This window comes from Leopardus geoffroyi, chromosome D2 (assembly GCF_018350155.1).
Source record: "Leopardus geoffroyi isolate Oge1 chromosome D2, O.geoffroyi_Oge1_pat1.0, whole genome shotgun sequence".
NCBI classification, from domain to species: domain Eukaryota; kingdom Metazoa; phylum Chordata; class Mammalia; order Carnivora; family Felidae; genus Leopardus; species Leopardus geoffroyi.
This window is the reverse complement of record NC_059334.1, coordinates 71,729,411-71,751,659: the sequence shown is the minus strand read 5'-3', so window position 1 is coordinate 71,751,659 and position 22,249 is coordinate 71,729,411. Positions and strand designations below refer to the sequence as shown.

Below are 22,249 nucleotides of genomic sequence, written 5' to 3'. Positions count from 1 at the left end.
AGGTAGCGGGGGCAAGACCTGAATGCGGGTTCTTGGTTTCCAGGCCACTCTGCAGGCCCGCCTGACTTAAGCTCGTCTTTCCAGCAGAGTGAGGCTGTAGTCTCTGGTCCTTCCAGCTGCGGGCTCTCCTCACTTTCCGCCACAGTGCTCGGGAGAAGGGGGGGCCTCTGCTCCTGACCGGCTGCTGCCAGTCTAACCAGTGGGAGATGCGGTGGTTTTCTGGGGTGCTCCAAGCACTGCTCACTGGGTCGGGGGAGGGGAGGTGGCTGCTTGGCACTGGAACTTTCCTCTCCGGAATTCAGCGCCCGAGTCTGGCCAGGGCCTTGGGCTCTGCCATTCTTGGGGCAGCATTTTGTGGCCCAACACCGGGTGGGAGAGGCTGTCAGCAGTCAGAGCCTCACAGGCAAGTACTGGGTGGTGCTGCCTTGTTCTGGAAATCTGTGCCTTGCAGACACGGCGGTGGGCCGGGAGACGCAGGGTCTGGGACCAGGTTGTTGGGAGAAACTAGTCAGGCCGCACTCGTCCCAACAGCTGCGGCAAGTCCCGCAGGCTTGCCGATGGCCGAGACAGAGGCGGGACGTCTGCCTGTGGTCCTCAGTGCCTGTGGCTGGGCCGGGAGCGTGGCCTCTGTCGCAGGCTCAGGACGCCCTGATTCCCTCTCTGGTGGCCTGGGTCCCCCCTCCACCCCCGCAGAGTCCGTGGATAGCAAGGGAAAAGGCAGCCGGGGGTCCGGGGCCACCTCGTGGGTGCGACCAGTGACTCAGGCAGCCGTGGCACTTCCCGCTGCTGTGCTCCCAGCCAGATGCTGCGGTCACCGTAGGAGAAACGTGTGCTGGCCTCGTTGATGCTCCCGGCCAGCACAGCCATCCCTACCCCAGCCACCCTTTGAGGCCTGAGCATGCATTGGCACTGGTCTTAAGTGGGTTTCTCTATGGGGGAAGCAGCTTACCCCACACAAGGACGTTGCCACGGTCGGTCTGGGGAGCCGGGGCTGGCCGGATCTGCTAGTCCTGTCCCGCGAATGTTCCACAGTGCCCGCTGGGGCAGGTTGCTCATCAGCACAGAGACCGACGCCTCAGCTCATCCGGGCCACTGCCCACGTTCAGCTCTCATGTCTACTCTAAATCAGGACTGGCAGACTCTAGCCCCCAGGCCAAATCCACAGCCACCTGCTACTGTAAATAAAGTTTTATCGGAACATAGCCACGCTTCTCAGTTATGTATTATCTATGGATGCTTTCGCTCTGCGACGGTGGAGTTGAACAGCTGAGATCAGCGACCCTCAAAAGACCTGCCGATCCGTTAGGAATGTATTATTAGCCTTTTACAGAGAAGTTTGTAGACCTCTGGCAAATCCGGCTGAGCCGGGTGACTTTCTTTCCTGTCCCTTCCTGTGAATTCTCAGAGCCTTCTCAAGGTTGTGAAGTCATCTCTCTTCTGCACCTGCATTTAGTGTCTAAAACCTGCACCATCACAATGATGATGATGATGAACTTGAACGGTCCCTTATCTTTATCCCTTTATCCTCATTCTCTATTCTTTCCCTGAGAAATCAGCCTCCCTTGCTCCTCTGACTTCAGAAAACAGGCCATTATACTTGTGTCATTATGTGACTCTCTTCTGCATTTTTGTGCAAATCATTTTAACCTGTAACTTGACTCAAGGGCTTATGTTTTGCCCCAGCAGCCTTGAGGGCAGGGACCATCTTCTTTATTTTTTATTTATTTATTTATTTATTTATTTATTTATTTTAATTTTTTTTCAACGTTTATTTATTTTTGGGACAGAGAGAGACAGAGGATGAACGAGGGAGGGGCAGAGAGAGAGGGAGACACAGAATCGGAAACAGGCTCCAGGCTCTGAGCCATCAGCCCAGAGCCTGACGCGGGGCTCGAACTCACGGACCGCGAGATCGTGACCTGGCTGAAGTCGGACGCTTAACCGACTGCACCACCCAGGTGCCCCGGGACCATCTTCTTTAATGAGGGCTGAGCTTGGGCATAAGCCTGGGCAACCCCAGACGTCTCCTCTGTCTCCTTAGGATACGGCCGTTCTTCCTCTGTGGAACGTGTATGCTGACAACTTTTCTCTCTTCACTGATACGTTTGTATTTTTTAGGTTGGTAAAAATGCATATGTATTGGATAATAGTGCTGGGCACAGTTTAATCCTTACAGTGGCCCCATGTGACAGGTACTTCTACTCTCCCCATTTTGCAGTGGAGGAACTGAGGCACAGAAAGGTCAAGTAAGTTGCCCAGGGACACACAGCTGGGGTGTGCCATGTCAGGTTTCAAACCCTAGCCCTGGAGGTTGGATTCCTACCACCTCCCTCTCCTGCCTCTCCCCATAGATCCATTTACAGGGGATTTTACAGGGAGAGGCTTGGGAGACTCTCAGAAGACACTCCCTAGTACTCCGCCCCCAGATAGGACAGTAGGACCCACGTGGTGAGAATGACCCCTGAAGAGCTTCTGAAGAAAGGTTCGTCCCCCCGCATCGTCCTGTTCTGATTGCAGGAGTCTGGGCTGCAGCTCGATCTTGGATGCTTGGAGCTCCTCTCTAAATGGGACCCACCCCCTCCCTGAGCGAAGGGTCCCAGCACCACCTGATGGGGATGGGGCTTCTTGGAGGCTGGAGCCGGGGGCCAGGCCAGCTTAGGAAACATGAGCTCCAGGACCCATCTGCAGGGACCTTGCTGCTTCTCAGGGGAGGCGATGCTCTCCCCTCGGTCCCCAGGAAGCTGGCTCTCGAGGACCACGGCTGGGTCTCGGGCAGCCCTTTCTCAAACTGACCAAGGGGCCGGGAATGGCCGAGACGAGCAGAGACAACTCGCCAGGCTGTGGCAGCAGACCCGAAAGGTCATCCGCTGGCAGCTACCGTGTGCAGCGTGCCTGGCCTGCCCTCGGGGAGGAGCCTGACCCGGTGCCACTCACAGCCGCATCTGCGGGCCCAGGGCAGCAGCCGATCTGCTTCGGAAAAGAGCACGTTCTGTTCTTTTCATGCTCTGTACCTTTCTGCCTCTTGCACCCGTGGGGCCGCTGGAAGCTGCTCGAGGCCTACCTCTGGATCTTGTATCCGCTCTCTTGATGTGAGGCCAGGTGAATTTAGAAGGATTCAGAGTTGGACCCACACTCTGGCCTGGCCTCGCCAACCCTCTGCGTGTAGACCTGCCTCAGCTTGTCGGACGGTGATTCGGTGACCCGGCTTCCTGCAGCCCCCCCAGGGCGTGGATGGCCCCGAGACAATGACGGTGACAGCCTCCTCATGTTTGATACGGGCCAGGCATTGTGGAAACACCGTCACGTTTTGTCTCAAGACAACCCTGGGTTTATTCTCGTTTATTGGGAGGGAAGGTGAGGGAGAGGCCATCACATCCCGTCAGTTGAATCTACAGAGTCCTAAAGCCCTGACTGCAACCAAGTTACATTCACTCCAGGGTCCATAGGAGGTGCCAGGCCACACCGGACCTGGCTCTGGAATGCTGCTTTTGGTGAAGCAGCCGCAGGATCATTGCTCTGCCCTGGAGGAGGCGGGGGGTGGACGCTCTCGCAGCCCATGCCGAGTCCCGTACCATGGGGACCCCGGCCCAGGCTGACCGCTCTCCCACCATCTCCTGGGCCAAGACTTGGGGAGCCATCTCTGTGATAAGTCCCTCGTTTTCATGAGCTTGTTTCAGAGGCAGGGGTTTCTAGATCTCCCCCTTCTCCTGCCGGCAGGACAGGGAGTCCTCCGAGGTCCAGAGGCCCATCTCCCAGGGCCGTGTGGGGTCTTTCCGTTGGCCGCCCTCCTTCCGTCTCCCCCCACCCCTTTCTACTGCTTTCATTCGAAGTTCCCCAAATGCCCAGCACAAGGGCTTTCCCAAACCATTTACAGTACAGAATAATGGAGGAGTACAGAATTGCACGCTCCGCGTTTCTGCACGTTTGGGGATATTCGTTATTCCTCCCCAGTCGTGCTCGTGCCACATAAGAAGCTCCGCGTCATCTTTGAGACGCCACTCAAAGCTCGTGTCCTCCCGGTGGTGGTAAACGCTCCTCACGCCCTCCGGGTCCCCACAGAACTTTGACCTCGTCTATGAGGACATGACACACCGTACACGTGAGCGGGAGCCCTGAGCATCCACCACCTGGTGAAGTCTTTGTCAGGACTGACTCCGGGACATCCGGACGCCTCCCTTGCAGCTTGGACACAGGAGCCACCCAATAGCCATCCGAGTGGTCGGACTTACTATGGTGAAAGTTCAGGATTTAGAACCCAGGTCACCTTCCTCCGTGTGTACTTGATCAGCCCTTGTCGTTTTCGAAAGCAGATGCTATTTAGAAGCCACAGCGGCCTGACACGATCTGGATGTTTGTATGCATTCCATATCACGTACACAAGGCCATTTTGTGTGTGTGTTGGGGCCGGGGCGGATTTGAGCCTCATTTTGCAGAGGAGAAAGCTGAGGCTCCGCGGGGTTCAGCCACGCGCCCACAGCCCTTCTCTGGGAGCAGACCAGCGGACGTGGTGGCTGTCGGGAGCCATGGCATTTCACGTTCTCCCTCCCAGCTGACTTGAAGTCCCACCAGACGGTTTTCTTCTTCTTCTGGAATCCCCTCCTTCTACCCAGAGGGTTAATTCCAAGTTGTTCTCAGTGTATCATATCTGAGTATGTTTATTTTGTTTGTTCATACCACAGATTCCAGAGCGGAAGCAACTCTCCATCCCCAAGATTGAGTCTCCAGAGGGTTACTATGAAGAGGCTGAGCCATACGACACATCACTCAACGGTATACCCCGGGGCCAGGGCTGGGACTAGGAGGGGGTCCAGTCACTTCCTGCACAGATGCCAGTGCTGGAAGCCGCGGGCAGCCTGGGCTGCTGTTCCCAGAGAGCGTGGCCCGAATTGAGAACTGGCCACAGAGCATTGGGCCTCTGCTCTGGTGGGGAGCTGAGAGCTCCCAGCAGACCCAGGCCGCCTGCGAGGAGGCGTGGGATGGTCCACGGTGAGCTGGTTTCCTGTGTCTGATGCCGTTCCCATCTGGACGGTGCTGGCTTTGGCACAGAAATGTGATGGAGGAGAGGTGGGTCGGTCCAGGGACACGTGTAAGCAACGGGAATGTGGTCCGGCCGAGCCAGAGCTGTTTCTGGGGCTCTCCGTTGGCCTCATAGTTAACTGTGCTCACTCTGTGTGCCAAGCATGCTTTTGGGAGTCAGGAGCTCAGCAGAGCTCGGGACAGTCCAGAGTCACAGCCCTTAGATTCTGTGAGGGAAGACAGACAACAAATAAACATGGGGCATGTCAGGTGACAATACAGTGTTAGGATGGAAAGCATAGGGGCTGGGTTGGGGCAGAAGAAGGTGTTATTTTAATTTTTTTTTGTTTGTTTGTTTTTTTCAACGTTTATTTATTTTTGGGACAGAGAGAGACAGAGCATGAACGGGCGAGGGGCAGAGAGAGAGGGAGACACAGAATTGGAAACAGGCTCCAGGCTCTGAGCCATCAGCCCAGAGCCCGACGCGGGGCTCGAACTCACGGACCGCGAGATCGTGACCTGGCTGAAGTCGGACGCTTAACCGACTGCGCCACCCAGGCGCCCCTGAAGAAGGTGTTATTTTAAACAGGGAAGGCCTCTCTGACAGCATGACCTGGAGCTGATTCCTGAATGAAATGGAATGTGGGGAAGGCAGAGACCTCCAGGAAGAACTTTCCAGACCATGTAGCACATGCAAAGGCCCTGAGGCGGGGGGGGGGGGGGGGTTCTCAGCATGTTTAAGGAACAGCAAGGAGGCCTGTGTGGCTGGAGCAAGGGTAAAGAAGTCAGCCAGTCATGGTGAGGACTGTGGCTTCTCTCTGATGAGACTGCAAGCCTTTGGAGGGTTACTTAGTGACTGACCTAACTTAGGAATTAAGGTGACCTGTGCCATAGGGGCAGGACTCACACTGGAGCCCTCTGGCCTTGGCCAGTGGTTCTCAGCCTGGGAGATTCAGATCAGAAGTGCTCTGGAGGGGGTAGGCGCCCGGGTGGCTCAGTTGGTTAAGTGTCCAACTCTTGGTTTTGGCTCGGGTCTGATCTCATGGTTTTGTGAGTTCAGGCCCCACGTAGGGCTGCACGCTGACAGTGCAGAGCCTGCTTGGGATTCTCTGTCCCCCACCCCCCTCTGCCTCTCCCCTGTTTATGCTCTCTCTCACTCTCTCAAAATAAATAAATAAACTTAAAAAAAAAAAAAAAAGTGCTCTTGGCGTAGGGATTCGCTAGCACAGAAAGGCCCCAAAAGTTCCAGAAGGAAGAGTATCATGGGCCTACTCACTTGAGCAGCTGGACTCTGGCCCTCTCGCTCCCCCCTCTTACTTCAATCTGCTCCTTTCCTTGATAAGTGAAAGGTCTTTGAGAGCACAAAGCAGTTTGCAGATGCAAGAGGCAAGGGTCCCTGGTGGTGGGAATGAACTTGGCTGGAGAGGGGTGTTGTCGGCTCCGTAAGGAACAGGACCAGAGATCACATGGGACGGGTCCCTTGGAGCCGCGTCGGATCCTTCTCCACACTTTACCTACTGCCTCCGGTCCCAGGAACTGTGTGGGAGGTGAGGGCCTGTTTGGATGGAGGTTATTTTATTCTCCTGGTTTGTGGGCGGGCATCACTTAGCTTGAACCCGCCGAGCGTGTGGGGTGTTGCCACGTCTCCGGCGGGGCTGTGATTCCAGAGCAAAGCCGACGGTGCGGCGCGGGCATCCTCATGCGTGTGGAAGGAGGAAGCTGTGACTCACCGTGACGAGCACCTCTGAGCCTCGCAAGCCTGGCTCTCCGGGGTGTGGCCCGTGCCAGCCGGGGCCTGCCTCCCAGACGCTCCCGGGGGCCTGTCTGTGGGGCAGACACACACCTCGTCATCAACAAGTGGGCTCAAGCTTGTCGGGGTTTGTCTCTCGACTGTGAATTCAGGTTGGTCTTAGCCGGGACCGGGGCGTCCCTGTGGGGACGGCGTGAACACAGCAAGGTGCGCAGGAAGAATGCCGACGGCCTGTCCTCTCGTGCCGGGACAAGGACCGGGGGTGACCTGGGGAGAACTGGTCACATGGGCCACCTGTTTGAGCGGTGACACGTGCTGGTCACACCGGGAGGAGTGACCTCTGGCCCCCTGCCCCCTGCCCCGGTTCATTGGCCACCAGCCATTTTGCGGACTTCCTTCAAGAGAGCGGTTGCTTGGGCTCTTGTCCTGCTCCATCAGCACTGTCCCCACCCGGCTCTGATGGGGCAGGTCCCTCTCTCCGAGTAACAGCTTAGTAGGTGCCCTGATGGCCTGTGCAGGAGATACGAGGGTCAGGCCTCCTTGCCCGAGACATCAGCTACTTGGCCTGTAATGTCTCGTGTGGGGGACCTGGCAGCTGCTGGAGCAGATAACCTCCCTTCCAGGTTATGGTGACACGGTACACATCTGTTTCTCGTGAACTGTCCTATGTGGGGATCACTGCTCACCAGGCAGTTTAGCCGCCTTCCAGTGTGGGCTCAGCCACCCTCTAAGGCCACAGAATCCTCTGCAAAGAGACAGCAGAGAATTCCTACGTGCTTCTTAAAAGTACCAGCCAGAGGGGCCTTCTACGCACCTCCCACTGGGGACGAGTACTTACGTGGTCATCTCTGGATGAGAAGGTGCTGAGGAAAGATGTCCTGGGTCGGGCCAGGGCCTCTCCTGAGAACCCACCCCTCCAGTGGGGAGGCACTGGCTTGTGGTGGATAACTGGGTCTCTCTGTGTCACCCTCCGCGCTTGGGTCTGTCCCTCTCTTCAGCTTGTGTCTCTCCACCTTGCCTTTCTCTGTGCTTCTGGATCTCATACAGGTCACTGTGGTGGATTCTCGCCCACTGGAATCCCCAGATGGGTCCAGGTGCCCGACGGAGTCATTTACGCCACGATCACCTTGGGTACTGCCTGTCCCCGGAGCGGAATGCCAGTGATTTGGTGCCTGCTGCCTGGCTCTCAGGGAATAGGATGCATGCCCCGAGGGTGGCCCTGTGCATGGGCCTTGTGCATGGGTCCTGCATGTGCACGGCATGTGTCATCCTTCCGGAAGGAGAGACTTACTCGGCCTTCCACAGCTGGCATCCGCACGCGTGGGCCAAGGACCAGAACGCCGCGTGGTCGTTCTGCCCTCTGTTCCCCAAAACCTCCAGCAGCACATGCTGGGGTGCGGTCCACCCAGGAGTGCAGAAATGGGATGGAATCGTCCGAGCATCCTGCCTGTCACTCCTGTTCGTCCCGTGACCCCTGGAAGCCAAGTACCTGCTTTATTTATTTATTTTTTTTTTAATTTTTTTTTTTAAATTTTTTTTTTTTAATGTTTTATTCATTTTTGAGACAGAGAGAGACAGAGCATGAACGGGGGAGTGGCAGAGAGAGAGGGAGACACAGAATTGGAAGCAGGCTCCAGGCTCTGAGCCATCAGCCCATAGCCTGACGCGGGGCTCGTACTCACGGACCGCGAGATCGTGACCTGGCTGAAGTCGGACGCTTAACCGACTGCGCCACCCAGGCGCCCCGCCAAGTACCTGCTTTAAGACTGCCCTACGTTCACGGCCGTGTCATGATCGCTCTTAGAGATAAATGAAGTTACAGTGCATTTGCCCCAAGCTCCCCCGGTGTGGCTGCAGGTAGTTTGAGCTACTGCGATTTGCTGTTTGTTCTCAGCTTCCGCAGACCGCCCCGGAGTGGATGGACAGGTGTTGGAATTTTCCACGGAACACCTGGGGGACCCCAGAAGCACAACCAGTGAGGGGGTTCGGCCCACTTCTTCGTGCTAAACTCGGTGGCCTCCCTCTATTAAGTTTTGCTACTGAAGGAGGCATCCCAGTGACATTGTATCGTTCTTATTTCACTTATTGTACAGATAATACCGCAGTGACCATGAGGACATTTTTTTTTTTTTAATTTTTTTTTTTTTCAACGTTTATTTATTTTTGGGACAGAGAGAGACAGAGCATGAACGGGGGAGGGGCAGAGAGAGAGGGAGACACAGAATCGGAAACAGGCTCCAGGCTCTGAGCCATCAGCCCAGAGCCCGACGCGGGGCTCGAACTCATGGACCGCGAGATCGTGACCTGGCTGAAGTCGGACGCCCAACCGACTGTGCCACCCAGGCGCCCTGACATTTTTTTTTTCAAGTAAAATCACCCTGCTCCTCCCACCTGGTCAAATCAGCTATCTTGAGTTCTCCCTGTTGCCTTTCAGTACCGAGCTGTGGGTATAAAAGCTCGCACATATCAGTTTAATTGGGCCTTCTTACTTAGATCCTATTTACTGGGCTGAGGACTGGCCTTCAGAGTTCTCCTTGATGATTGTCGCAGGGCATGCTCCAGAGTGGATGCAGTCATGCTTCCCCACCTCCCTGCTCTCCTTCCGCTGACTGTAAATGGCCCCGGATTTAATATCTTGACGCATGTAACCTCCCCCACCCTCCGCTTCTTTATTTAAAAAAAAAAAAAAAAAAAAAAACTAGTTTCCTAGGATCAACTCCCAGGACTGGGATTGTGGGGGTCAAAGGGCATGGGTGTGTTTATGGCTCTCGAAACAAAACAACAAGCTGCCGGGTAGTCTTCTGAGAGGCCTGCGTTCCTGTATGTTCCTACCGGCAGTGGGAGAGTTTGGCTCTCCCATTGGCTACGCCACGGCTTTCAATCTTTGCTTCTTTAATAGGTGTGAAATTATGAACTGTGCCACGTTTTTATGACGATGTGAAAGGGAGTAGTACCACACTGCTTTTAAAGAAAGCTGGTGTTAAAATACCGACGGTGTTGTTTTTAGGAATAGTAAAGCACATTTTCATTGGCGCTGGAGCTGGAATAACTGTGGCCATGGCCTCATTCCGTTTTTCTACGTTTTGATTCAGAGGTGGTGCTGTTTCCCTAGTACGTAGGACCCCGGCTGTGCAGATAGTAGGCTGACTTTTTTCCAAAGGGGATCAGGGGGAGGGTAGAGGAGGTGTATTCACTGCGACGCAAAGGGCCAGAGCATGTCTGTAGAAGTCCCGGGGGAGTAGATAGCGGCCTGACTTTCTGTTATCGCTACCCAGTAATAGAAGGAGGTATCCAGTGCTCATAAGATAGTGAGCTCCCCATCCAGGGGGGAAATCAAGCAGAGGCCAGCGCAGCACCGAGATTCCAACAGACAGGATTTGCGTGCCGAGGCAGCGATTGCACCAGAGATCCTGAGATTCTCTTTTCTCCGTGTCCTGCTTTTTGGGGTTTTACTGACTTTGTCCTTCACCTAGCGTTTGTTGATCTTGAATAGCGCAGCGAGGCCTAGAGAACAGAGCAACTCTCACAGGGTCCGGGGGGAGGACAGAAACTGAGGCACGTGGAGCGTGTACAGAAGCGAACAGTTTGTGCTTGGTGAGCTTGGGGATTCTCTTGAACGGAACACATGCGTGAGGTGGGCTGGTCGCCAGAGGCGGAGGAAGGGTAGGAATGGAAGCCAGCAGAAGGGGCTGTCTGTGCAGGGAGGTGTGCAGTGGGTGGGGGAGAGCAAGCAGAGTCTGGGGAGGCTGGAAGTGGGTTTGGGAAAGGGCTGTGACTGAGGGGGCCGGCCGGCCTTCCCCACAGAGCCATTTCCGACTGCGGTTTCTTTCACCCTAAGAAGCTATGGCCCACCTCCCCCATCCCCCCCCACTCCCAGGACAAGACCAGGGACAGAGCAGGCCCCGCTGGGCAGGCGGCTGTGGGAGGCTCAGCACGTGCCCAGCCTGGGCTCAGATGGTGAGCCCTTCCTGCGGCCCATAGAATGCCTGTTGCTAGGCTCACCCCCTGCTTCTTCCTTTAGGTGAAGAAACAGGCCCTGGGGGGTGGGGGGGGGGCACTGGCCTTGTGAAGCATGAACAGTCGCCTGTGGGCAGTGTCTCATCAGAGGTTTCTGCGGAGTCTGGGGTGACAGATTTGAGGAGGAAAAGGGAGAGACTCCTGGTTTTAGTTACGTGTCTGTGGCCAGAAGCAGCATCCAGGAAGCTTCACTGAGGACATCTGGGGGCCAGGCCTGCCCAGGTCTGTGGTTGGTGGCTGTCAGGCTGGTTCAAGGGCACAGAGAGGCAGGTGCGTTGCGGCCTGGAGGGCCGCTGGCCGCCCCTGCCTGCTGCCCTCCCTCCTGGACGGAGCACGTTCGGAATGGCCCCTGCCCGATGGGTCCGTGACCCCGTGGCTCTTCCTTGCAGAGGACGGAGAGGCAGTGAGCAGCTCCTACGAGTCCTACGACGAAGAGGAAAACAGCAAGGGCAAGTCGGCCCCCTATCAGTGGCCGTCGCCTGAGGCCGGCATCGAGCTGATGCGCGACGCCCGCATCTGTGCCTTCCTGTGGCGCAAGAAGTGGCTGGGACAGTGGGCCAAGCAGCTATGCGTCGTCAAGGACACCAGGCTCCTGGTCAGTGGGTCTCTCATTGCGTTCCGGTCTTTTCTCTTTGGGGGAGTTGGGGAGATGGACCCCGGTACTAGGCGGTCAGAGCCTTTTATGTCTGGAGGCTTTCTCCGCTTCCTAACCCAAAATCGTGTGCAGAACTTTGCGTGAACCAAAGTGCCTTATCTCAACTAAAAGGGTCTAGTAGCCTTCATCTGTCATTCAGAGGGGGCTGGGGTTACCACTCCCTGCCCCCAGTCCCATCCCGTAGACGGTTTCCAGGAGTCTTGTCCCCTCGGCCTGAGGGCTCCTTCCTCCCATCCTGACCCCACCCTGCTGCACGGTCAGGACTCCCCCAGCCCCAGTTCTGGCTACTGCACTCGCCTGTGCAGCACTAGAATGAGAGGCATCGTCTCAGAAGTCACAGTATTTTGAATTACTGATTATAAGACAAAACCCCTAAGGAAATCAGAAGCTGTTACTCTGACCACAGCCCTGTTTCCTGTGATTGTAAATTAAAATTCACAGTTTTATGTCCTAATTTGCAGTTCCTTGGAATCATTATAAGTGCCCTTAATTCACCACTCACAACATGCCCGATTCTGTGCAGATGTTCTTTCTGGTAAGCCTGTTCAGCAGCCCCGTGAGGACGCCCTTTATACCTGTGACAAACTGAGGGGCCAAGTATTTTGGGAGGCGAAGCAAGTCCCCGTGTTTTTTCACTAACACACCCTTTTCTGAACTGAGCAGATACGAAGCTTAGTCTCGGTTCCCTACGGCCCCCTTCCTGAGGGCGCTAAGCAAGAAATGTAGACAGGCGGGGAAGTGAGTGAGTCCAGCCAGAAGTATGAGAGTTGGCTACAGAGGATGTTTTTAGGAGCAAGCTGAGGCCTACAGGGACCTTCGAGCAGCATGGATAAGCGGGGTCTGGGGCATCCCTGGGCGGGACTGGCAAGGAGGAGGGGTGTGGGAGGGGAGGCAATCAGCCTGGTCACTCTGGTGCCGAGAACAAGAGCTGCTGATATTCGAGGCCACGGGTCCGCACCTTTGGTTTTGCTGGGAAGCGCCCAGGTCCCGGGGGTCCTGCTGTGCCCGCGGCCCCTCCGCTGCGGAACCCCGCCAGGCCTGGCAAAGCCTCAGAGCGTCTCTCTTCCCTTCTAGTGCTACAAATCCTCCAAGGACCACAGCCCGCAGCTGGACGTGAACTTGGTGGGCAGCAGCGTCATCCACAAGGAAAAGCAAGTGCGGAAGAAGGAGCACAAGCTAAAGATCACGCCCATGAACGCCGATGTGATCGTGCTCGGCCTGCAGAGCAGGGACCAAGCAGAGCAGTGGCTCAGGGTGAGGGTGGCACTGGGCTGGGGGGGGACACGGGCCTGCTCCCCTGCGGGCTCCCCGGGGGCTCCTCAGTTCTGCCTCCCTGACTTTTTCTACAAGGGATGGCCATTGTCAAGGGTAAAGGATCTACAGTCCTTCAAACTCCCAGGGCTCCCGTGTTCCAGGTGGTAGCCATCATTCGGAACGAAGGGATCACGGCACCCTGCTGCGGGGCCTGGAGCTGGGCCCTTGGGGACACCCGTTTGCCTTTTGGCCTGTAGAGAGGCACCACGAGCCTCCTTATTAAGGAAGAATCGACAGCACAGCCACGTGTAAAGCACTTACCATGGGCCCTGTGCTCTTGGCGAACTTAACCCACCTAACCACACTGGGGGGGCGGGGGGCGCTGGACGATGTTAATACTGCCATTTGACAGGGGTGGTCATTAAGGCTCAGAGGGAGATGGCCAGTGGAGGTCACCTGGCCAGTGAGTGGCAGGATTGGGTCTCAAACCCGGTGCTGTGTGACCGCAGCCCCCTATTCTATCATCACAAATGGCCTTGGTCAGTTCTGCCTACAGATACACGGTACAGCTCCCAGTGATGAGGAAGCCTGGTTTGCCCCATACGAAAAATAAGCATGACAATTCCAGAAGGTATGAGGTTTGCACCAAGAAGGGGCCCACAGCTGCAGAGGGATCTCCAGACCCAGCAGGACCCCTGGTGAGACCAGAGCCAGAGAGGTCCGTCCCTCCCTTCCTTCCCTTCCCTTCCCTTCCCTTCCCTTCCCTTCCTTCCTTCCCCCCCCCTTCCTTCCCTCCTTCCCCCTTCCCTTCTTCCCCCCTCCTTCCAAACTTCCTTCCTCCCTTCCTTCCTTCATCCTTCCCTCCTTCCTTCCCTCCTTCCCCCTTCCCTTCCCTTCTTCCCCCCTCCTTCCAAACTCCCTTCCTCCCTTCCTTCCTTCCCCCTTCCTTCACCACTTCCTTCCCTCCTTCCCCTCTCCTTTCCCCCTTCCTTCCTTCCCCTCTTCCCCCTACCTCCCTCCTTACCCCCTTTCCCTCTCCTTCCTTCCCTCCTTCCCTCTTTCCCTCCTTCCCCTCTTATCCCCCTCTTCCCCTTCCTTCTTTCCCTTCTTCTCCCCTTCCTTCTTTCCTTCTTCCTTCCTTCCCTCCTTCCCCCTTCCCTTCCCTCCCCCCCTTCCTTTCTTCCCCCTTCCTTCACCACTTCCTTCCCTCCTTCCCCTCTCCTTTCCCCCTTCCTTTCTTCCCCTCTTCCCCCTACCTCCCTCCTTACCCTTTCCCTCTCCTTCCTTCCCTCCCTCTTTCCCTCCTTCCCCCCTTATTCACCCCTTCCTCCCCCTTCCTTTCCCTTCTTCTCCCCTTCCTTCCTTCCTTTTTTCCTTCCATCTTTCCCTCCTTCCCCCCTTCCCCCCTTCTCCCCTCCCTCCCTCCCTGCCTCCCTTCCTCTTTCCTTCCCTCCCCACCTCCTCTATCACGGCCGCACTGATGCATGTCCAGTGTAGGGGCACTCACCATAGCTGCCCTCTACTCCATTCACACATGTACGTACAGACAAATACTTACACGCACACACACTTGCAGATACACACACACACACACTTGCACGCACGCGCGCGCACACACACACACACACTCCTCCTGCTCCCAGTGCTATTCCTCTGACTGCTTACACTCACCTTCTCTTTCTCTGACCCCAGCCTCCCTTCCCAACTCTCATGCCCTCATCTTGAGACCCCTGCCAGTGGTTTCAAAGACAAGAATACTTTCAGAAGGCACAGCCTCTCTGTGGGCCTTCACAGAGGCCCTTCTCCTCCCTGGTCAGGTGAGCACAGAGATGGGCCTGGCTGTAGGGACAGTAGGTGGCGGTGAACGGGAAATGCGGATATGGGATGAGAACCCCAGAAAAGGAAAGCACAAGGCAGGGGTCCCCCAGAGAAGCCCTCGAGCCTGGACTCCAGGCTTAGCATGCTTCCCCTGCGAAGGGGTCCACAGATCCAGGCCCCAGCTAATGAGGATGGTAATGAACGTGCCTGGCCTGTGCCGAGCCCTTTACCGAGTCCTCACAGCCGCCCGGTGGTGTCGGTGTCGTCCCATCCCACAGACGTGGTGACTGAAGCTTCGGCCCGTGATCACGCAGCTGGCGGGCCGATTCCGGTGCTGCCCTCTTCCCACGGCACCACGTTGCACGTTTGGTCCGCCGTGTGGACCAGCGTCCCGAACTGGAGTCCATGGGAGAGGCGAGAGATGCTGTGTATTCCCCCGTCCCCACCGCCCTTCTTCCTTTTGTTCTTCGGCTTTTCTCATTTTGAACTTGTCTCTGTAAACTGCTCTAAGCAGCCACCGAAAAGGGAGGGTCTCTGAACGTACTCTTGCTGAGCCCAGAGGGCTGTTGGTGGCTGCCCGGGGCTCTGACCCTCTGGAAATCCCCCAAGTGGCTCCGGGCTCAGAACAGCGGTTCTGAGAGTGGCCAGAGCCGCCTCTGACCCTGGTGCCCCCAGCCCAGCACCCCCGCTCGCCCCCAGTTAAAAGGCTCCTTCCGGGGGGGTGGACTGTGACAGGTGAGTCTGGATGGAGAGCCAGTGCCGGACCAAGGCCGTTGGCAGGCCTGCTTCCTGAGCAGCGTGGAGGCTCTCCGCAGCAAGCTCCATGGCTCCCGAAAAGCCTGGGGGGGGGGGGGGGCAGCTGATAAGTGCACTTTTTCATCAGACCCGCGGCCGAACGGCCCATCCTGCCCAGGATGAGGGCAGGGAGGGGGCTGGCAGAGCTGAGGGCTGGCGGCTTGGGGCATCTTTAGGCTTTGCGGTAAAGCGGCCACCAGCGGAACGTGGGGGGGGGGGGTCTGCAGGGGAGTGGGCCCACAGAACGGGCTGCCCCCACCGCAGGCTGCCCGGTGCCAGGGGTGAGAGGCAGGGTCTCCGTCCCTTGGAAATTGCGCGTCGCCTGTCGCCTCCAGCCGCTCCCCCTCCAGGGGCTCCAGCTGCCATCTGGCTGTGAGTACCGACCAGCAGGCGACTCCGCTGACGGCTCTCTCTTCCTTCAGGTCATCCAGGAGGTGAGTGGCCTGCCTGCAGAAGGAGCGCCCGAGGGAAATCAGTACACCCCAGACGCCCAGCGCCTGAGCGGCCCGAAAGTAAGCCTCTGTCCTGCCTGGAGGAGAGTGCTGTCCTGTTTCTCCTCCGTGAACGTTATAAGCATGAAACAGATCTTTGCTTTCGCACCTCAGCCCCATGAGTGGGAAACGTACGATGCTGGGATAAGGGCAGTGGTTCCCAGGTTGGCAGGAAAACTGAGGAAGTCGATACAAACCCGAAATGTTTTCTTGCTCGGGCGCAGGAAGCCGATTGGAACAAAGGTCAGCGTGCCCTCCATTCTTAATCAGGGAAATTCGTGGTATGAGGCTCTTGTTTTGCACTTACTTTCAGTAGAGCTTCCGGGCTGGGAGAACCGTCCTGGGTTGATTCCAGCCAGAGGGGCTCTGTTGCTCATTCGCACGGAGCTGTGGGGCCCCAGTTTAAGGGCCAAGTGCTGGCCGAGGGGAGGGCCATCGCCTGAGGCTTCCCATTCCGTGTCCCCAAGAATCTGCAGGTAGGTGCCCCGGAGCCCGGGTGTGCACAGAGCAGCGTCGCTGGGTCTCACCCTGGGCGGCCCTGCCCTGGCAGGGGAGAGGGCAGAGGGTGCGCGGATGGCTCGAGTAGGGAGGAGGCGCTCCGTTCATCCGGAAGGCACCGGCCATTCCTCATGGAGTAACCCGGTCACGCATGTCAGTCCTCGAGCCACTGCCTGAGGCCGGTCCCGTTGGTTGGGAGACCCTCAGCTTGTTACCCAGGGGTCTGGAGGAAGCGGTTCTCTGGGAGAAGCTTGGTTGGAATATTCTGAGTGCTTCACATTCTAACAGCAGCGGCGGCCAGCACACCCTTCTGGAAAGTCTCTAGTCCCCTAGCAGCCCCAGGGCTGTAGATGGGGATGTTATCCCTCTTGAAACACATGCACCGCAGGGCCCAGAGAGGCTTGTAAGTCAAGCACCAGGCCTGGATGGAGAGCGTTCCAGCCAGGGTTCAAATCGTGGTCTGAACTTGTGCAGGCAAGCTGGCCCTTCCCTGAAGCCTGATGGGTTAGTGATGTGTTAGTGGCACAGTCCCTTCTTTTTTTTTGTTTTTTTTTTTTTTGTTTTTTTGAGAGAGAGAGAGTAAGCAGGGGAAGAGCAGAGAGGGAGGGAGGGAGGGAGGGAGGGAGAGAGAGAAAGAGAAAGAGAGAGAGAGAGAGAGAGAGAGAGAGAGAATCCCAAGCAGGCTCCACACTGTCAGCACGGGGCCCGATGTGGGGCTTGAACTCATGAACCACGAGATCATGACCTGAGCCGAAGTCGGATGCTCAACGGACTGAGGCACCCGGGCGCCCCTGCACAGTCAGTTCTTAAAAGCCTTGCTCACGCTCCTGTCTGGATAGTTCCCAGCCTGACAGCAGGCTTCGGCTGGGACGTCAACTCTGATGCCCCAGAGCTGGCCACCTGCCTTTCACGCTGGCTACGGGGCTGCTGTTGCATCAGGTGGAATAGCATTTTGAGGACTTGTAAACTTGAATGTGTGGTGGCCCTGAAGTAGAGGAGGGTCTCTGGGATGGGGCAGCGAAAGGGAAGGTGAAGGCATGTCCCCCAGAAGGCCCAAGGGAAGTGTGGCCAGTGTCCCATCGATGACCCAGACTCCCCAGGAACCTCTAGCCGACACCCAAAAGCTATCTATCAGTTTCCCTTAGACCGTGATCCCTGAGGTAACCATTCCCAGACAAGATGACTCACCTGTCTCCCTCTTTTCCACAGCCAGATGTAACGGAGAAGTACGGGTCGGCCCCGGAACATGGGAGCTCCGTAGATGGCCACCCTGAGGTCCCAGAGGCCAAAGATGGTACCGACGCTTGTAGCCCTCAGCCGAGGCCTGGGAGGGGGGATGGGACCCCACGCCGTGAGACGTGGCCGTGTGGCTCAACCCTAATGGGTTTGGACAGCTGCTGCCAACGTGCCTCCAACTTAGAAACTTCCTGGAAATGACACAGCTGACAAATCCGGGAAAAAGAGAGAGATGACCTCGTTGAGGTCACGTTTTATGAATTTGCTGGGGTTAGAATATTCTTGTATCTCTTCTCGTTTGCTAACCCCGGACCCAATCTCTCTGAGCCAAGAGTCCGCGGAGATTCTCGAGGGCTGACATGTTCTGTGAGAGGAGCTGGGGGGGGGCCCCTCGTGAATGTGCGATTCTAGGGGCACCTGACTCTGGGCCGTGCATCCTGGTTTGGGGGGCAGGCGCGCGTGTGCGTGCAAACACGTGTGTGCCCGAACGCAGGGAGGGGCAGAGGGAGTGGGAACGGGTCTGGTCTTCTTTCTGTCTTTCATCGGGACGCCTCGGTGGGCTGTGTGCCGTGCTGATGGGTTTCTCTCTCATCTTGACAGTCAAGAAGAAATGTTCTACTGGCCTCAAACTGAGCAACCTAATGAATCTGGGCCGGAAGAAGTCTACCTCGCTGGAGCCTCCGGACAGGTCCCTCGAGACATCCAGTAAGAACCGTAGCCGAAGGCCACGGTCACGGCACAGGCAGAGATTTTCGGTCTTGCTTTAAACGTTTCTGGGCGACGGCGAACCTGTCGCTCCTGGCTTCTGTTTACCTTTGCTGCAGGCCGTTCCTTATGCCTGACCAGACTCTGTCTTTGCTGCAGTGCTGGGTCCTTTGTAGAAGTGCTGGTAATTGATTGCTGTCTCCCCAGTGCTCTTTTTATTTGATCAATATTGAAGGAGCGTGGCAAGCAGGGCTAGGGGAAGGGGACCGGGCAGGGGGAGGACACAGCCCTGACGACTCACGGCGCAGGAGTGATGGTGGCTTCGTACCCCTAAACCACACGCTGTGCCCTTGTCACAGCTGTAAGGACTCAGGGAAAGAACCTCTCCCACTCCAAGATCAGGCCCGAGCCCTGAAGGTCGGGCAGGAGCTAAACAGGGTGAGGTGGCATCCTTGGGCACGAGCAATGATTCTGAGATGGGGACAGTGAGACCCCATTAAGGGAGAGACAGAAGGGTACAGAGGACGTTATGGGTGCTGCTAGGCTCATAGACATCATCTCTCCTCCCCTCTCAGCCTTGAGGAAACTGAGGCCTTTCCCAGAAAACATCCTGGGTGAGCCTCTGTCCTGGCTCCCCACCTGGGCCTCCTTGCGATCACTCTGGAGCCTGAAGGCCATTATGATCCACCTTTAGGCCTTTTCTTCTTCCTCATGGAACCCATGTCCCAGCCCTGGGCTCCTTTCCTGAGTCCCAGTTGCGTTGTGGTTTTTTGAGGCTGGCGGAGTAGACGGGTGGGGCAGGAAATCAGCAGAGGGGCCCTCACCTTTGGAGCCTCTTATTTCTCTGGCCAGGGCACTGGGTAGTGGCCCAACTCTGCCAGCCCCTGCAGCCTCAGGGGGCACAGTGTTTGGCACAGAAGCCTGGTCTCACTGAGCCACTGGGAGATGTGACTGGATTATTGCTGGAAGTCCCTTCAGCAGGGAAGCATGCTCCTGTCCCCTGTGGCTAGGGAAGGGTGCCAGAGCACAGAGCTGTTCTCTTCCTCAAGATGTGGCATCTGGGCTCCCTGCTCTCTTGACCCAGAGTTCTCCGTGGTCCAGAGAACTGCGACAGACAAGTGGGGGCACCGCCTGAATGAGCCAGAATTCCTAGGGCTTGGCCTTGGATTCCTCTACTTTGCAGGTGTCCTTGTGGCGGTGTCCACGTGGCCTTGAGGGACTCATGATCCCCACGGTATGCCCCGCACTGGGTGGGCCGGAAGGTGGCCAGGCTCCGTGACCTGCTTGCGTGGCTTAGTTCAGCCCAGTTAGGGCTCAGAACAGCTTCCAATCCTCTAGGATGGAGGAGGTATCCGCTTTGTAAGCCGGTCCCTCTGGGAAGGGGAGCAGCCCAGAGAGAGGTCCACGGGCCGTGCAGGGGGTCCTGAGGACTGGATTTTACTCATCTCGGTAGCCCCGGGGACAAGGCCGTGCTTGGCCCATGGTGTCAGCTCCGTATGTGTCCAAGTGGAAGGCAGGGGGAAGGCGTGTCCTCGGGAAGCGGAACACACAATACTTGCAACCGTTTGAGAACAATAAAGGATTGCGTGACGGATGCACCCCAGCGCTGGCCGCCTCTGCTGGCCCACGGAGAGAGGGGCTCCCTGGTGGGGAGGCCACAGGGCACGCGCCCGGGGCGCCGGAGGTGAAGGTGGCAGAGGTCGTGCCCTTGAGAAGCCCAGGGTCCGCTTGGGGAGGCTGACGCGGAGACAGGTTTCACTGCTCTGGGATCCAGGGGTTCTGAAGGAAGGCCTCGCAGGGAGTGCAGGACCGGGGCAGGGCCCAGCAAGGCCAGCCGCACTGGGGAGGATGAGAGGGCGCCGGCAGAAGGGAGGAGGACTTGGCAGCCGAGGCCCAGTGGTGGAAAGGTTGTCCGTCGGGGATGGTGACGGAACCAGGGCTGTGGAGGTCAGCGCGTGACGGCACCTGCAGCGAGGCGGCCCTGGCCGGGGACCTTCCTGCACGTGGCCTAAGTGACCAGAGGCGGTGAGGAGGGCGGCTGCCAGTCGGGGTAGGAGGGTGAGGGGGCCTCGTCCTGTACACCCGCACCGCCCGCCTGCTCTAGTCAACGACACGGCTCGCTGCCCTCGGGACAGACCTATGGCGAAGCGCGACAGGTCTTGGAACTGAGATTCTGGGGGGGGGGGGGGGGGGGGGGGGCTTCTAGGAGGCCCGGAGGTGGTGGCAGCTACGGACACCCTTGTCCCCTCCGGCAGGCTACCTGAACGTGCTGGTCAACAGCCAGTGGAAGTCCCGCTGGTGCTCCGTCAGGGACAGTCACCTGCACTTCTACCTGGACCGGAACCGGAGCAAGGTGGCCCAGCAGCCCGTCAGCCTGCTGGGCTGTGAGGTGGTCCCAGACCCGAGCCCCGACCACCTCTACTCCTTCCGCATCCTGCACCACGGCGAGGAGCTGGCCAAGCTCGAGGTACCACTGGCCCGCGGGGGCGGGCGACGGGGCGCGGGGCTCTGGGCTGTTTGCTGCGCTCTGCGGACCGTCACCCTGTTTGGAGATGCAGCCTAGCCCTGCGGTATTTTTACTCCCTTGCATTTTACTTCTTTGCGCTTAAAAAAAAAAAAATTGTCTACTCCCTTTCTGACCTCAGAGTGGTTGTGTTATAGGAAAGGGACAATGAGTTACTTCCTGCCCTGAGGGCAGGAGGACTATTTATAACTCCCTGAGCTGCTTGAAAAACCTTCTGGGGATTCACAGTGGGTTTGGTTTGTGTATCACCAGATGGGGCCCCGTGCATAGAGGGGACGATTGTTAGGGCTTATCTGGGGCAAGAACGAGGTTTGTGATACCTTGTCTCCCACTCCCCACCCTCTGTGTGATGTGCTGTTCCATTTACAAAAATAAGAGGTGACCTCATGCCTTGCACTGAGCAGGGGCAGGTCCGAGCCAGACTTCTTAACACGCAAAGAAACATCCCGTGGTTCACCCCTGGTCACCTAGTCCTTTACGCCGGGGTCTTCATCCAGATTGTGCTCCAATACTGCCCTCTGGTGGCTAAAAGCTCCGCAGGTTGTTTCCCAGGGACAAGCGTGTCTGTATCCACCCGTCTGTCCTGTTGACGGGTATCTACTCAGTACAGTTTTATCGTGAACAAGACAGGCTGTCGCAGAACTGGGATTCTAGCGTGAGACTGGGGTGTTATTCAACGAATTACCCAGTGGATTACTTACAGTTGCTGGAAAGCCGCGGTGGGGGGTGCTGTGATGTGTGCAGAAGCCTGCATGTGGGGGGGAGGCCGGGGTTGGGAGGCTGGGAGGGAGGGAGGGTTGACCTTCAGAGGTACAACCACTGGCATACAAAGGGAGGCCCTGAACAAAAGGGTTCAGGGGAGGGTGGTGGGCTCAGATTCGGATTTCGAGATGCCCCCTCCAGCTGCTGGGCTGCTGGGTCGGGGAAGGACGGAAGGGGAAGGCAAGAAGCAATGTTGGCATTTTAAAAGATACCCAGTGTACATATTTGATTAGAATGCATTGTCCCCTGGGGGAAAAAAAAAAAAAAAAAAAAACGGGCTCCAACTTCACCGGGATTTATTTAGTTATTTATTAGAGCCAGCTGACCTGGTATAAAGGAAGGTATTTAAGAGAACCTTTCTTGGAAGACTGTAGTAAAACTGGAAATGAAATTCGAATTTTGTTATGTCTTAGGGATTCAGTCTTGTATGTGTGGATTAGGTTGACAAACCGTTGATAAAATAGAGGTGTCGACCTCAAATGCATATGGCGTTAATCGTTCTCTCCGGGCTCCTTGGCCTTCTAGAAATACACGTGTGTGAATCACATCTGATCCTCGGGACAAATGTCCACGGCGTCACTGAGGTGGCATTATCCCCAGTGGCAGGAAATGTTATTTGGACTCACCGGGATGAGAGAAGCTAGTGGCAGTGAGGGAGCATGGCCCCAGGCTCTCTCCGGGGCCCTGCCCGGCCGGCCGGGCCCCGGGGCCGGGAGGGCTGGGCACCG

General features: G+C 57.0%; 1 protein-coding gene across 7 annotated transcripts in view; it reads left to right on the top strand.

Moving 5' to 3' along the window:
- AFAP1L2 (actin filament associated protein 1 like 2) overlaps positions 1-22,249 on the top strand; it is a 100,378-nt gene that overhangs the window by 69,892 nt on the left and 8,237 nt on the right. For 4 of the 7 annotated variants that reach the window (XM_045439010.1, XM_045439011.1, XM_045439008.1 and 1 more), the window contains 8 exons: positions 4,680-4,770; positions 7,814-7,897; positions 11,173-11,378; positions 12,513-12,692; positions 15,728-15,817; positions 17,504-17,588; positions 18,131-18,235; positions 20,491-20,702. In XM_045439010.1, the coding sequence (XP_045294966.1) occupies positions 4,680-4,770; positions 7,814-7,897; positions 11,173-11,378; positions 12,513-12,692; positions 15,728-15,817; positions 17,504-17,588; positions 18,131-18,235; positions 20,491-20,702 (1,053 nt within the window). The remainder of the gene's footprint in view (positions 1-4,679; positions 4,771-7,813; positions 7,898-11,172; positions 11,379-12,512; positions 12,693-15,727; positions 15,818-17,503; positions 17,589-18,130; positions 18,236-20,490; positions 20,703-22,249) is intronic. The other 3 variants (XM_045439014.1, XM_045439012.1, XM_045439013.1) reach the window with 1 other exon arrangement.